Source organism: Salmo salar, chromosome 17 (genome assembly GCF_965601325.2).
Source record: "Salmo salar chromosome 17, fSalSal1, whole genome shotgun sequence".
Lineage (NCBI taxonomy): Eukaryota > Metazoa > Chordata > Actinopteri > Salmoniformes > Salmonidae > Salmo > Salmo salar.
In genome coordinates this window covers 83,554,292-83,570,689 of record NC_138307.1, presented here as the reverse complement: position 1 = coordinate 83,570,689, position 16,398 = coordinate 83,554,292, and the positions used below count along the sequence as shown (strand labels likewise).

General features: G+C 48.4%; 1 protein-coding gene across 2 annotated transcripts in view; it reads left to right on the top strand.

The window, feature by feature from the left end:
* Positions 1-394: 394 nt before the first annotated feature.
* The window catches only part of LOC123731977 (carboxypeptidase M), a 103,577-nt gene continuing 87,573 nt past the window's right edge, over positions 395-16,398 (top strand). Inside the window, exons 1-2 of one of the 2 annotated variants that reach the window (XM_082964276.1) lie at positions 395-676; positions 1,084-1,270. In XM_082964276.1, the coding sequence (XP_082820402.1) occupies positions 1,108-1,270 (163 nt within the window). In that variant the 5' untranslated portion in view covers positions 395-676; positions 1,084-1,107. Of the gene's footprint in view, positions 677-1,083; positions 1,271-16,398 lie in introns of those variants that run through there. The other variant, XM_082964277.1, reaches the window with a different exon arrangement.

The window sequence follows — 16,398 nt, the reverse complement described above, 5'->3', positions numbered from 1 at the left end:
GATAATGTAGAGATGTGTTTCTCCATTTAGTAAGTGTATGTGATCTGGATAATCATGTTCTGTAGCCTATTGATCAGCAACTGATCATGGAGAGAAAGGTAGTGGCGTCAAATTCACCGACCTGCAGGGGAAGCCCACAGGGATCCCACCTTCTAATCTCCCAAATGGCATCTTATTAGTAGACCATTTTTATGCTATATATATATATGTTTTTAAACCCTATCAAACCTTAACACTTACCTTAACCTTCACTTCAAAATGTGACAACTTCTACATTTGACAACTTCCAAATTTGCATTTGGAGCAACTTCCAAATTGTACGTTTGGACAAATGTGGATAAACGTCCAAATGGTAAAACCGTGAGATCATGTTGAGTTGAGAAGTGTTTAGCTCCGCCTCGCCTCTGCTGCTACTGTATAAAACCTGCCGTGTTAATATAGTGATAATGCCATACAGGGCGGTGTGCAGGCAGGCAGGGGACCTAACGGTGTAATGTGGTCGGGGGGAGGGTTGATCTATCGACTAAGATACCAAACGAGCGATTTGGACTTTAAAGAGTTGTTATGAATGCGGTCGGACAGACGAGGGTGACCGCGGTGTGACTTCCAGAGACGTCTTCACAGAAGAAGTTGCGCGCACACAGCGAGCTGCAGAAAATATACATTGGGCAATAAGGTAATTTAGAATGTCATGTGAATAAGTTATAAGTTATTTGGGGGGGAATTTAGTATAATTTGATGTATTTTAGACATGTTTATTGATGGCCTAGTCTACACTTCTATATACACGTTTTATTCCGGCCTAAAAATAGGAATTGCTTACAAAATGTTGTCATTTAGATATCCATGAAATGTATAATATGGTTATCATTTTAGATAAATGCTAAACCTAGTGTAATGTGAATTGAGAACCGTAACGCCAGGTAACCGCACACGGCGCTGTCCGTTGACGTTATTACTGACTTCAGTGTGGTGCGCGTGGCTACTATGTCCTCGTGAGTTTTTCGTTCATATTTGACGGTGTATTTATTTTAAATCCGCTTAACCTTTTTTTCCCCCCTTAAACTTCGTTTTGTGGGTTAGGTTGTCACTGTCCCGTACGAGACGATGTTTATTTTGGCGCTCTGCCTGTACCTCGGGAAGTTGGTGTCGTCCGGTGTCAGTTTGGAGTTCCGTTATCACAACACCGTGGAGGTGGAGAGATACCTGCGGGACGTTAACAACACCTTCCAGTTCACACACCTGCACAGTATCGGGAAATCTGTCGAAGGTGAGAACACAGACTATATGTTGTCTTGAAATGTAATATTGGAAATTGTAATTCACTATTTGATATGCCTCAGTTTAGATTAGATTTTGTCACCGGTGAGAGCCCAGGACAATTTCAACTTTAATAACAACATTTTGAAAGTGTGTGGAGCTCTTTGTAAGCACACTGGAGATTTATTTTGATGATATAGATTTATTATAGATTTATTTTGATGATATACCAGAACTTTTTTGGAATCATTCAGCAGTGTTTACCAGATTAAGTAAAATACCGTTGGAAATTAATGTGGACAATTTATATTCCTAAAATGTAATTTGAAAATGATGCTGTCGCTGCTTCCTGTTGACCAGACATATTGATAAATAGCCCAATGTCAAAATACAGTTTTAAAGTGTCCAAATCAATAACCAATGTGCATAAACGGTTAGTACATTTTATGTTTTCAGTATATCACTATCTACACATACAACAATAGTAATCATATTACTTCCATATATTTTTTGAATGGGGACCTTATAAACTGTACATGCATCCAAAAGCCCTGTTTTGTCAAGTCACTCATTGATTAGGGAGGGATATGCACTGTTGAAACTACCACAACTCAAAAAACACATGACAACTGGATATATATTTTACATCACTGGTTAGAGGACAACCAGCAGAAGAAGTCAGCTACATTTTGGAAATGTTGTTAACTATATTTGTAAGTCGCTCTGGATAAGAGCGTCTGCTAAATGACTTAAATGTAAATGTAAATATTGTGTTATGCCATTACATGTTATACAGATGTATGTAACAGGTTCATAGGCTGCGACGGAATCAGTCTTCCCCTCTCACAAGAGGACTCTTTGTAAACCGGGTCCCTGCCTGCCTGCCAGCCAGCGACTGCAGCTGGCAATTTAAATGCTCGTGAAGACTAGCCTAAACAGACTGTTAATATATCATCCTGACCACTGCTCCCAGCATCCTGCTCCCAGCCTCCCAGCGGCTAGTCCTCCCCCCCCCCAGCGGCTAGTCCTCCACCTCCCCAGCCTCCCAGCGGCTAGTCCTCCACCTCCCCAGCCTCCCAGCGGCTAGTCCTCCACCTCCCCAGCCTCCCAGCGGCTAGTCCTCCACCCCCCCAGCAGCTAGTCCTCCACCCTCCCAGCGGCTAGTCCTCCACCTCCCCAGCGGCTAGTCCTCCACCCCCCCAGCGGCTAGTCCTCCACCTCCCCAGCGGCTAGTCCTCCACCCCCCCAGCGGCTAGGTCCTCCACCCCCCCAGCGGCTAGGCCTCCACCCCCCCAGCGGCTAGTCCTCCACCCCCCCAGCGGCTAGTCCTCCACCTCCCCAGCGGATAGTCCTCCACCTCCCCAGCGGCTAGTCCTCCACCTCCCCAGCGGATAGTCCTCCACCTCCCCAGCGGCTAGTCCTCCACCTCCCCAGCGGATAGTCCTCCACCTCCCCAGCGGCTAGTCCTCCACCTCCCCAGCGGCTAGTCCTCCTTCTCCCCAGCGGATAGTCCTCCACCTCCCCAGCGGCTAGTCCTCCACCTCCCCAGCGGCTAGTCCTCCACCTCCCCAGCGGCTAGTCCTCCACCCCCCCAGCGGCTAGTCCTCCACCCCCCCCAGCGGCTAGTCCTCCACCCCCCCAGCGGCTAGTCCTCCACCTCCCCAGCGGCTAGTCCTCCACCTCCCCAGCGACCTGCTCCCTAGTCCTCCCTCTGGTCCTACTCCCTAGTCCTCCTACTCCCACGGAAGTGAGGAAGACATGTTGTGGATTTCAAAGAACAAGCCTGTCTAGAATGCAGGGTTTTTAACCATGGGTCTGGATGGATGCTTTCTGGACCCCAGAGACAATAGGACAGAGACTGCTCAATGGTCATCATGCCATGTCTGCAGTGGTGGCACCAGGAATTCTTCACTGGGCTAGCTATGGGGCAGCTTGGTAGTTGCATAGGGGTGCTTGCAACTCACGGTTACGGCCGCGAGTTGAGACGGTAGCAGAGTGATGTCGACCTTGACAACCACATAACGTGTATGCTGGCTTGCTGAGCAGTCGGAGCTGGTTCCTGACAACAGGGTTTTGAGAGAAATAAATGTGTCAACTCATCGCTATATACACTGAGTCTACAAAATATTAGGAACACCTGCTCTTTCCATGACATAAACTGACCAGGTGACAGTTATAGGATCCCTTATTGTTATCACCTGTTAAATCCGCTCCTCCCCTTCTACAGGGGCTGGTATCGTAGACCCTGTAGATGAAGGGGAGGAGACCGGATAAAGAAGGATTTTTAAGCCTTGAGGCAATTGAGACATGGATTGTGTATATGTGCCATTCAGAGAATGGGCAAGATAAAATATTTATGTGCCTTTGACCGGAATGTGGTAGTAGGTGCCAGGCACACCGGTTTGTGTGTCAAGAACTACAAAGCTGCTGGTTATTTCACGCTCAGGTTTCCTGTATCTATCAAGAATGGTCCACCACCCAAAGGACATCCAGCCAACTTGACACAACTGTGGGAACAACTGGCGTCAACATGGGTCAGCATCCCTGTGGATGCTTTGGACACCTTGTAGAGTCCACGCCCCAAAGAATTGAGGCTGTTCTGAGGGCCAGCTGGGGGATAGCAACTCAAAATTAGGCAGATGTTCTTAATGTTTTGTACACTTAGTGTATATTGAAGGTCAGGATGCTATCGCAGCCCCTGTAGGTCAGGATGCTATCGCAGCCCCTGTAGGTCAGGATGCTATCGCAGCCCCTGTAGGTCAGGATGCTATCGCAGCCCCTGTAGGTCAGGATGCTATCGCAGCCCCTGTAGGTCAGGATGCTATCGCAGCCCCTGTAGGTCAGGATGCTATCGCAGCCCCTGTAGGTCAGGATGCTATCGCAGCCCCTGTAGGTCAGGATGCTATCGCAGCCCCTGTAGGCCAGGATGCTATCGCAGCCCCTGTAGGTCAGGATGCTATGCTATAGTAGATGGTCATACATCAATACTAAGACCTCGGAGGAGGAGGAATGGGCTCCTCAGAATAATTGATCTTTCAACTGAGGAATTTGCACTTTTATGTGTTACAAGAAATCTATCACGAGTCCCAAATCGTTGACGTTATTGATTTTCATTTGAGTATTTCACTCTCAACCCATAACGGCTGAGTGGGGAAGAGGAATCAATGTGTTGTTGAGCCTGCATGTTATAATTCTATCCATACAGTATGGAGCTGAATCAGAAACCACATGACAAGGGAAGTACAGTCAGCACCATATATCACTGACATGTGGCACCACGGCATAATCATGGCCAGGGAATGTTCCAGAACACGTCACCTGACCAAGAGAAACTCTGGGCTAGAGCCAGGGAGTGTTCCAGAACACGTCACCTGACCAGGAGAAACTCTGGGCTAGAGCCAGGGAGTGTTCCAGAACACGTCACCTGACCAAGAGAAACTCTGGGCTAGAGCCGGGGAGTGTGCCAGAACACGTCACCTGACCAAGAGAAACTCTGGGCTAGAGCCAGGGAGTGTTCCAGAACACGTCACCTGACCAGGAGAAACTCTGGGCTAGAGCCAGGGAGTGTTCCAGAACACGTCACCTGACCAAGAGAAACTCTGGGCTAGAGCCAGGGAGTGTTCCAGAACACGTCACCTGACCAAGAGAAACTCTGGGCTAGAGCCAGGGAGTGTTCCAGAACACGTCACCTGACCAAGAGAAACTCTGGGCTAGAGCCAGGGAGTGTTCCAGAACACGTCACCTGACCAAGAGAAACTCTGGGCTAGAGCCAGGGAGTGTTCCAGAACACGTCACCTGACCAGGAGAAACTCTGGGCTAGAGCCAGGGAGTGTTCCAGAACACGTCACCTGACCAGGAGAAACTCTGGGCTAGAGCCAGGGAGTGTTCCAGAACACGTCACCTGACCGGGAGAAACTCTGGGCTAGAGCCAGGGAGTGTTCCAGAACACGTCACCTGACCAGGAGAAACTCTGGGCTAGAGCCAGGGAGTGTTCCAGAACACGTCACCTGACCAGGAGAAACTCTGGGCTAGAGCCAGGGAGTGTTCCAGAACACGTCACCTGACCAGGAGAAACTCTGGGCTAGAGCCAGGGAGTGTTCCAGAACACGTCACCTGACCAGGAGAAACTCTGGACTAGAGCCAGGGAGTGTTCCAGAACACGTCACCTGACCAGGAGAAACTCTGGGCTAGAGCCAGGGAGTGTTCCAGAACACGTCACCTGACCAGGAGAAACTCAGGGCCCTATAATGTAAGAACCAACCGACGGCCCATCCAGTCTCTTGGGTGTTAGCATACTGTATGTGCATACAGTGAAGCTCCAGAGGGAAGTGTGGTCCTGCTCTGTGGGTTCTGCCCAAACTGGACTAGAGGAATGTAACGCACCTCTCCTCTGAGTTTTGGCACTCTGCGTCCCAAATGGAGTCCTATTCCCTATGTAGTGCACTACTTTTGACCTGAGCCCTATGTGCACTACATAGAGAATAGGGTATAATTTGGGACATAGTCTTCCTCTTACAGAGTGTCACGGATACTTAGGGCAGGAGGAAAGAGCAGAGTCAAATGCAGGAGACTATTGTCCAATAGTGCCGAAGTTTATTCACACCCAAAACACTCGGTGGTCAAAAGGCACAGGGAGCGTATTCACACCCAAAACACTCGGTGGTCAAAAGGCACAGGGAGCGTATTCACACCCAAAACACTCGGTGGTCAAAAGGCACAGGGAGCGTATTCACACCCAAAACACTCGGTGGTCAAAAGGCACAGGGAGCGTATTCACACCCAAAACACTCGGTGGTCAAAAGGCACAGGGAGCGTATTCACACCCAAAACACTCGGTGGTCAAAAGGCACAGGGAGCGTATTCACACCCAAAACACTCGGTGGTCAAAAGGCACAGGGAGCGTATTCACACCCAAAACACTCGGTGGTCAAAAGGCACAGGGAGCGCACAATGCCCCAAAAGGGAAAACGGGTAATTCCACCAATGAAGAAAAATAGACACGGGGCGCAGCCCGGCAACAATAAATAATCCAATATAATACGCTGGAGGAAAACCCAGCAACAGCGTCAACCACCACTGCCCGCTGACAAACAATTAATCCCGCACAAAAAACAAACCCAAAGGAACAAACGAAATCCCCCCCCCCACTAATGACAGAAAAGGAAACGGGTGCGGACCTAGACAGACAAAACTCAACGAACACAGAAACATAGATCGGTGGCATCTAGTAGACCGGCGACGACGACCGCCGAGCGCGGGCCGAGGCGGGGCACCATTTTCTGTGGATACTGTGACACAGAGGCCCTATGCAGCTGGGCTGTACCACAATGCTGTCTGATGAAGACCTGTTTGGCTGAACAGCGTTGTAGTAGGTGACCTGCTGTAATATAACATGCTGATCAGCTCCTACCTGTATTTCTTTGTAAATATGTTTTTGTAGATAGTTCACTAAAGCTGATCTGCCTCATACTGGCTGATTGTGTTGTTTTTGTAGATAGTTCACTAAAGCTGATCTGCCTCATACTGGCTGAGTTGTTTTTGGGGCTGTACCATCACACACCGCTGGCTCCTCCTCCCCCTGGTCTACCACTACCACACAGAGGGGCAGGCTGGGTTGGTACCACACCCCTGGTTCTGGAGGCTGGGTTGGTGCCACACCCCTGGTTCTGGAGGCTGGGTTGGTGCCACACCCCTGGTTCTGAAGGCTGGGTTGATACTACACCCCTGGTTCTGGAGGCTGGGTTGGTGCCACACCCCTGGTTCTGGAGGCTGGGTTGGTACCGCACCCCTGGTTCTGGAGGCTGGGTTGGTTCCACACCCCTGGTTCTGAAGGCTGGGTTGATACTACACCCCTGGTTCTGGAGGCTGGGTTGGTGCCACACCCCTGGTTCTGGAAGCTGGGTTGATGCCACACCCCTGGTTCTGGAGGCTGGGTTGTTTCCACACCCCTGGTTCTGGAGGCTGGGTTGGTACCACACCCCTGGTTCTGGAGGCTGGGTTGGTACCGCACCCCTGGTTCTGGTGGCTGGGTTGGTTCCACACCCCTGGTTCTGAAGGCTGGGTTGATACTACACCCCTGGTTCTGGAGGCTGGGTTGGTGCCGCACCCCTGGTTCTGGTGGCTGGGTTGGTTCCACACCCCTGGTTCTGGAGGCTGGGTTGATACTACACCCCTGGTTCTGGAGAATGGGTTGGTGCCACACCCCTGGTTCTGGAGGCTGGGTTGGTACCGCACCCCTGGTTCTGGAGGCTGGGTTGGTACCGCACCCCTGGTTCTGGAGGCTGGGTTGGTACCACACCCCTGGTTCTGGAGGCTGGGTTGATGCCGCACCCCTGGTTCTGTGATGTGGCTGATTGTAGTTTTACCACATATACACCCATGTGGATTATTACAGTACATTCTGAGAGTATTCAGACCCTTTCACTTTTTCCACATTTTGTTATGTTACAGCCTTATTCTAAAATGGATTAAATAGTTTTTTCCCCTCATCAATCTACACACAATACCCCATAATGACAAAGCAAAAACAGGTTTTTAGAAATGTTGGCAAATGTATTACAAATATTTTTAAAACTATCACATTTACATAAGTATTCAGACCCTTCACTCAGTACTTTGGTGAAGAACCTTTGGCAGCAATTACAGCATCGAGTCTTCTTGGGTATGACGCTACAAGCTTGGTACACCTGTATTTGGGGAGTTTCTCCCATTCTTCTCTGCAGATCCTCTCATGCTCTGTCAGGTTGGATGGGGAGCGTCACTGCACAGCTATTTTCGGGTCTCTCCAGAGATGTTTGATCGGGTTTAAGTCCGGGCTCTGACTGGGTCACTCAAGGAAATTCAGAGACTTGTCCCAAAGCCCCTCCTGTGTTGTCTTGGCTATGGGCTTAGGGTCGTTGTCCTGTTGGAAGGTGAACCTTCGCCCCAGTCTGAGGTCCTGAGTGCTCTGGAGCAGGTTTTCATCAAGGATCTCTCTATTTTGCTCCATTCATCAATCTCTCGATCCTGACTATTCTCCTAGTCCCTGCTGCTGAAAAACATCCCCACAAGCTGATGCTGCCACCACCATGCTTCACCGTAGGGATGGTGCCAATTTTCCTCCAGATGTAACGCTTGACATTCAGACCAAAGAGTTTAATCTTGTAGAATTTTATTTCTCATGGTCTGAGAGTCCTTTAGGTGCCTTTTGGCAAACTCCAAGCAGGTTGTCATGTGCTTTTTTTTAAAAATGAGGAGTGACTTCTATTTGGCCACTCTACCATAAAGGCCTGATTGGTGGAGAGCTGCAAAGATGGTTCTCCCATCTCCACAGAGGAGCTCTGTCAGAATGACCATCGGGTTCTCGGTCAACTCCCTGACCAAGACCCTTCTCCCCTGACAGTAATCTGACCGTGCTCTGAGATGCGCTGTCAACTGTGGGACCTTAAATAGACGTGTGTGTGTGTGTGTGTGTGTGTGCCTTTCTAAATCATGCCCAATCAATAGAATTTACCAAAGGTGGACTCCAATCAAGTTGTAGAAACATCTCACGGATGATCAAAGGAAACAGGATGCACCTGAACTAAATTGAGTCTCATAGCAAAGGGTCTGAATGCTTATGTAATTAAGGTATTTCGGTTTTTAATTTGTAATACATTTGCAAAAATGTTTAAACCTGTTTTCACTTTGTCATTATGGGGTATTGTGTGTAGATTGAGGATTATTTGTTTTAATCCATTTTAGAATAAGGCAGTAACGTAACAACATGGAAAAAGGGAAGGGGCTTCTGCTGCAAAGTTACAGTTAGATATTCCTGTCTGTTGGTGTTGTAGAGATACAGGAGATATCCCTGTCTGTTGGTGTTGTAGATACAGGAGATATTCCTGTCTGTTGGTGTTGTAGAGATACAGGAGATATTCCTGTCTGTTGGTGTTGTAGATACAGGAGATATTCCTGTCTGTTGGTGTTGTAGAGATACAGGAGATATTCCTGTCTGTTGGTGTTGTAGATACAGGAGATATTCCTGTCTGTTGGTGTTGTAGAGATACAGGAGATATACCTCATGTTGGTGTTGTAGAGATACAGGAGATATTCCTGTCTGTTGGTGTTGTAGAGAGATACAGGAGATATTCCTGTCTGTTGGTGTTGTAGAGATACAGGAGATATTCCTGCCTGTTGGTGTTGTAGAGATACAGGAGATATTCCTGCCTGTTGGTGTTGTAGAGATACAGGAGATATTCCTGTCTGTTGGTGTTGTAGAGATACAGGAGATATTCCTCATGTTGGTGTTGTAGAGATACAGGAGATATTCCTGTCTGTTGGTGTTGTAGAGATACAGGAGATATTCCTGCCTGTTGGTGTTGTAGAGAGATATTCCTGTCTGTTGGCGTTGTAGAGAGATACAGGAGATATTCCTGTCTGTTGGTGTTGTAGAGAGATACAGGAGATATTCCTGTCTGTTGGTGTTGTAGAGATACAGGAGATATTCCTGTCTGTTGGTGTTGTAGAGATACAGGAGATATTCCTGTCTGTTGGTGTTGTAGAGATACAGGAGATATTCCTGCCTGTTGGTGTTGTAGAGATACAGGAGATATTCCTGTCTGTTGGTGTTGTAGAGATACAGGAGATATTCCTCCATGTTGGTGTTGTAGATACAGGAGATATTCCTCCATGTTGGTGTTGTAGAGATACAGGAGATATTCCTGCCTGTTGGTGTTGTAGAGATACAGGAGATATTCCTGTCTGTTGGTGTTGTAGAGATACAGGAGATATTCCTGTCTGTTGGTGTTGTAGAGATACAGGAGATATTCCTGTCTGTTGGTGTTGTAGAGATACAGGAGATATTCCTGTCTGTTGGTGTTGTAGAGATACAGGAGATATTCCTGTCTGTTGGTGTTGTAGAGATACAGGAGATATTCCTGTCTGTTGGTGTTGTAGAGATACAGGAGATATTCCTGTCTGTTGGTGTTGTAGAGATACAGGAGATATTCCTGTCTGTTGGTGTTGTAGAGTACAGGAGATATTCCTGTCTGTTGGTGTTGTAGAGATACAGGAGATATTCCTGTCATGTTGGTGTTGTAGAGATACAGGAGATATCCCTGTCTGTTGGTGTTGTAGAGATACAGGAGATATTTCCTGCCTGTTGGTGTTGTAGAGATACAGGAGATATTCCTGTCTGTTGGTGTTGTAGAGCGATACAGGAGATATTCCTGCCTGTTGGTGTTGTAGAGATACAGGAGATATACCTGCATGTTGGTGTTGTAGAGAGATACAGGAGATATTCCTGTCTGTTGGTGTTGTAGAGAGATACAGGATATATTTCTGTCTGTTGGTGTTGTAGAGATACAGGAGATATTCCTGCCTGTTGGTGTTGTAGAGATACAGGAGATATTCCTGCCTGTTGGTGTTGTAGAGATACAGGAGATATTCCTGTCTGTTGGTGTTGTAGAGAGATAAAGGATATATTTCTGTCTGTTGGTGTTGTAGAGATACAGGAGATATTCCTGCCTGTTGGTGTTGTAGAGATACAGGAGATATTCCTGTCTGTTGGTGTTGTAGAGATACAGGAGATATTCCTGTCTGTTGGTGTTGTAGAGATACAGGAGATATTCCTGTCTGTTGGTGTTGTAGAGATACAGGAGATATTCCTGCCTGTTGGTGTTGTAGAGATACAGGAGATATTCCTGTCTGTTGGTGTTGTAGAGTACAGGAGATATTCCTGTCTGTTGGTGTTGTAGAGATACAGGAGATATTCCTGTCTGTTGGTGTTGTAGAGATACAGGAGATATTCCTGCCTGTTGGTGTTGTAGAGATACAGGAGATATTCCTGTCTGTTGGTGTTGTAGAGATACAGGAGATATTCCTGCCTGTTGGTGTTGTAGAGATACAGGAGATATTCCTGTCTGTTGGTGTTGTAGAGATACAGGAGATATTCCTGTCTGTTGGTGTTGTAGAGATACAGGAGATATTCCTGCCTGTTGGTGTTGTAGAGATACAGGAGATATTCCTGTCTGTTGGTGTTGTAGAGAGATATTCCTGTCTGTTGGTGTTGTAGAGAGATAAAGGATATATTCCTGTCTGTTGGTGTTGTAGAGATACAGGAGATATTCCTGTCTGTTGGTGTTGTAGAGATACAGGAGATATTCCTGTCTGTTGGTGTTGTAGAGAGATACAGGAGATATACCTCATGTTGGTGTTGTAGATTCAGGAGACAGGATCAGAGAGGCCTGACACTTTCATGTCTGGTGAGAAACTCTCTATTTTGTAACATACAGTATGGGCTTTGTCCCAAATGGCACCCTATTCCCCCTGGTCAAAAGTTGTGCACTATAAAGGGTACCAGTTGGGACTTAGACACAACAGTTTGATAAGGATCTTGGCTGGGGTTCAGGACTGTCACGCAGGTTGCTGCCGAAGTAGAGTGAGTCTCTCTCTCTCTCTCTCTCATCGCTGCTGCAGCATGAACACAGAGCGGCCTCATTTTACGGTCTCTTGTTACTTTAAAACAATGAAGGTGGTTTTAAAGCCACAGTCAACGTGAATTGATGAAATGTAGCCGTCCCCCTGGGTTTTAACAAATAGGCTATCAATAAATCCTATCTAAATGGGCTTACAGCTGTCTGATCTTTCCTTATTGTAACAAGCTATGAACCTCTTGTGTTTTATTGTTGTAGGAGTCCCAGAGACGGATGGTTCTCTCAGAGCAGTACATCTTACAGAGTGTGACTTTAGAGAGAGAACCCACCAGTAGTGGTGATGTCCCTGGTCCAGAGACTGATGGTTCTCTCAGAGCAGTACATCTTACAGAGTGTGACTTTAGAGAGAGAACCCACCAGTAGTGGTGATGTCCCTGGTCCAGAGACTGACGGTTCTCTCAGAGCAGTACATCTTACAGAGTGTGACTTTAGAGAGAGATCCCACCAGTAGTGGTGATGTCCCTGGTCCAGAGACGGATGGTTCTCTCAGAGCAGTACATCTTACAGAGTGTGACTTTAGAGAGAGAACCCACCAGTAGTGGTGATGTCCCTGGTCCAGAGACTGACGGTTCTCTCAGAGCAGTACATCTTACAGAGTGTGACTTTAGAGAGAGAACCCACCAGTAGTGGTGATGTCCTCCTCAGCAACCCCTCTCAGATGTCAGAAGAAAAACCACAAGTCCTTTTTCCAACGACAACAGATCCCGTTGTCGTGACTACCATTCCATTTTGTTACAGATGCATTTAGTAGGGCTCACAGAGACGGATGGTTTGAGAGATGTTTATTCAGCTAGCATTGTCATGCAGGGAAGATGGTCCCAGGGTGTGAAAAGAAAAGGACTGTGTGTGTGTGTGTGTGTGTGTGTGTTCTCTCATCTCTGATTTGAAAGTGAAATCCACTCTAGTCAGGTCCTTGCTGCCTGCCAGTTGGTCTGTCTGTCTGTCTGTCTGCCTGCCAGTTGGTCTGTCTGTCTGTCTGCCTGCCTGCCAGTTGGTCTGTCTGCCTGCCTGCCAGTTGGTCTGTCTGTCTGCCTGCCTGCCTGTCAGTTGGTCTGTCTGCCTGCCTGCCTGTCAGTTGGTCTGTCTGTCTGCCTGCCTGCCAGTTGGTCTGTCTGCCTGCCTGCCAGTTGGTCTGTCTGCGCTGCCTGCCAGTTGGTCTGTCTGTCTGCCTGCCTGCCAGTTGGTCTGTCTGTCTGCCTGCCTGCCAGTTGGTCTGTCTGTCTGCCTGCCTGCCAGTTGGTCTGTCTGTCTGTCTGCCTGCCTGCCAGTTGGGGGGGGAGATCTGTCTGTCTGTCTGTCTGTCTGCGCTGCGCTGTGGCTGTCTGCGCTGCGCGAGTTGGTCTGTCTGTCTGCCTGCCTGCCTGCCTGCCAGTTAGTCTGTCTGTCGTTCTGTCTGTCTGCCTGCCTGCCAGTTGGTCTGTCTGTCTGTCGTTCTGTCTGTCTGCCTGCCTGCCAGTTGGTCTGTCTGTCTGTCTGTCTGCCTGCCAGTTGGTCTGTCTGTCTGTCTGCCTGCCAGTTGGTCTGTGTCTGTCTGTCTGTCTAACTGGCAGGCAGACAGTCTGTCTGTCTGTCTGCCTGCCTGCCTGTCTGTCTGCCTGCCAGTTGGTCTGTCTGTCTGTCTGCCTGCCAGTTGGTCTGTGTCTGTCTGTCTGTCTAACTAGCAGGCAGACAGTCTGTCTGTCTGTCTGCCTGCCTGCCTGTCTGTCTGCCTGCCAGTTGGTCTGTCTGTCTGTCTGTCTGTCTGCCTGCCAGTTGGTCTGTCTGTCTGCCTGCCTGCCTGCCTGCCAGTTAGTCTGTCTGTCGTTCTGTCTGTCTGCCTGCCTGCCAGTTGGTCTGTCTGTCTGTCGTTCTGTCTGTCTGCCTGCCTGCCAGTTGGTCTGTCTGTCTGTCTGTCTGCCTGCCAGTTGGTCTGTCTGTCTGTCTGCCTGCCAGTTGGTCTGTGTCTGTCTGTCTGTCTAACTGGCAGGCAGACAGTCTGTCTGTCTGTCTGCCTGCCTGCCTGTCTGCCTGCCAGTTGGTCTGTCTGTCTGTCTGTCTGTCTGCCTGCCTGTCTGTCTGCCTGCCAGTTGGTCTGTCTGTCTGTCTGCCTGCCAGTTGGTCTGTCTGTCTGTCTGTCTGTCTGCCTGCCAGTTGGTCTGTCTGTCTGCCTGCCTGCCTGCCTGCCAGTTAGTCTGTCTGTCTGTCTGTCTGTCTGCCTGCCTGTCTGTCTGTCTGCCAGTTGGTCTGTCTGTCTGTCTGTCTGTCTGCCTGCCTGCCAGTTGGTCTGTCTGCCTGCCAGTTGGTCTGTCTGTCTGTCTGCCTGCCAGTTGGTCTGTGTCTGTCTGTCTAACTAGCAGGCAGACAGTCTGTCTGTCAGTCTGTCTGTCTGTCTGTCTGTCTGTCTGTCTGTCTGTCTGTCTGTCTGTCTGTCTGTCTGTCTGTCTGTCTGTCTGTCTGTCTGTCTGTCTGTCTGTCTGTCTGTCTGTCTGCCAGTTGGTCTGTCTGTCTGTCTGTCTGCCTGCCAGTTGGTCTGTCTGTCTGCCTGCCTGCCTGCCAGTTAGTCTGTCTGTCTGTCTGTCTGTCTGCCAGTTGGTCTGTCTGTCTGTCTGTCTGTCTGCCTGCCTGCCAGTTGGTCTGTCTGCCTGCCAGTTGGTCTGTCTGTCTGTCTGCCTGCCAGTTGGTCTGTCTGTCTGTCTGCCTGCCAGTTGGTCTGTCTGCCTGCCTGCCTGCCAGTTGGTCTGCCTGCCAGTTGGTCTGTCTGCCTGCCAGTTGGTCTGTCTGTCTGTCTGTCTGTCTGTCTGTCAGTTGGTCTGTCTGCCTGCCTGCCTGTCAGTTGGTCTGTCTGTCTGCCTGCCTGCCAGTTGGTCTGTCTGCCTGCCTGCCAGTTGGTCTGTCTGTCTGCCTGTCTGCCAGTTGGTCTGTCTGTCTGCCTGCCAGTTGGTCTGTCTGCCTGCCTCAGACTCAATCAGAGAGAAAACAGGAGAGATGTACAGTGCTTCAATGCTATAGATGGACTAAACTACAACAATCACTGTTGGGAATGACTGTGACACATGGGAGGTGATGGAGGTGGAATTGGAGTCAATGGAGAGAGAGGTGGTGCAGACAGCCCCTGGATTTACAGTTCATTGTATCACAATGTATCTGCTCTGTGCTTCACTGTGTTGTGTTGGGAGATTGAAACATCTCCTTGTCACCCTCCCTGGGTTGCCTTGCCAGTTGGTGGCATTTCTGTGGCGACTGTGTCTGCTTTGCATGGCTGGACACAAAGCTGGCATTGAGGCACCCTCCTCCTCTTCCAGCTCTCTCTCTCTCTCTCTCTCTCTCTCTCTCGTTTCAGTCTGAGATTCAGATGCAAATTGAGACTCTCAACCTCTGGAGCAGCTTCCAAATGGCACCCTATTCCCTATATTGTTCACTACTTTAGACCAGGGCCCATATGTCTCAGGTCAAATGTAGTGCACTATGTAGGGAATAGGGTCGTAACCTATGTTATTACCATAGTTGACTCGCTGCTGCTTCCTGACTCTGTCCCTGTTCCCTTTGTTACTGAGAAGACAGACCAGACTATAGGACCTTTTGATGGCATCGCTCTGTTTGTTTTCGGATTTACTTTTTACTTTTTCCCTTTTATTTAACTTGGCAAGTCAGTTAAGAATTTGTTCTTATTTTACATTGACAGACTACCCCGGCCAAACCCTCCTCTAACCCGGACGACGCTGGGCCAATTGTGCGCCGCCCTATAGGACACCAGATCACGGCCGGTTGTGACACAGCCCAGGATCAAACCAGGGTCTGTGGTGATGCGTCACTCGAGAGCTGAAAAGACAGACCAGACTATAGAACCCTTTGATGGCATCTGTCTGTGCTCAGCCATTCACTTTAGATTGATTAGAACCTGGGAGGAATTCACTTTAGATTGATTAGAACCTGGGAGGAATTCACTTTAGATTGATTAGAACCTGGGAGGAATTCACTTTAGATTGATTAGAACCTGGGAGGAATTCACTTTAGATTGATTAGAACCTGGGAGGAATTCACTTTAGATTGATTAGAACCTGGGAGGAATTCACTTTAGATTGATTAGAACCTGGGAGGAATTCACTTTAGATTGATTAGAACCTGGGAGGAATTCACTTTAGATTGATTAGAACCTGGGAGGAATTCACTTTAGATTGATTAGAACCTGGGAGGAATTCACTTTAGATTGATTAGAACCTGGGAGGAATTCACTTTAGATTGATTAGAACCTGGGAGGAATTCACTTTAGATTGATTAGAACCTGGGAGGAATTCACTTTAGATTGGAGCCGTACGGATCCTGAGGCCTTAAGGGTTTAAAGTAAAGCAGGTGAAGAGAGGACAGAAGTCCTACAACACTGTAAAGATGACTCCCAAATGGTACCCTATTTCATGGCCAATATAGTGCCCTACTACTTATGACCAGAGCCCCATGAGGAATAAAGTGTTATTTGGGACACAGGCTAAGACAATACCCTCCGATGTAAAACTTTTTCAGACAGCCATTTGAATACAGTCACCCTTGCTGATATCCTAGAGTGTGAATGGTACAGATGTAGGCTCAGAATTTGAGCCAGTTTGCTACAGCAGAAAAATAATCCTGCAGCAACAGGAAATGTGGATTATAATGTACATTTTTTGTAGGGGTTGATACAAATCAAGTCTGAAACTTCAAAGTGGAAATT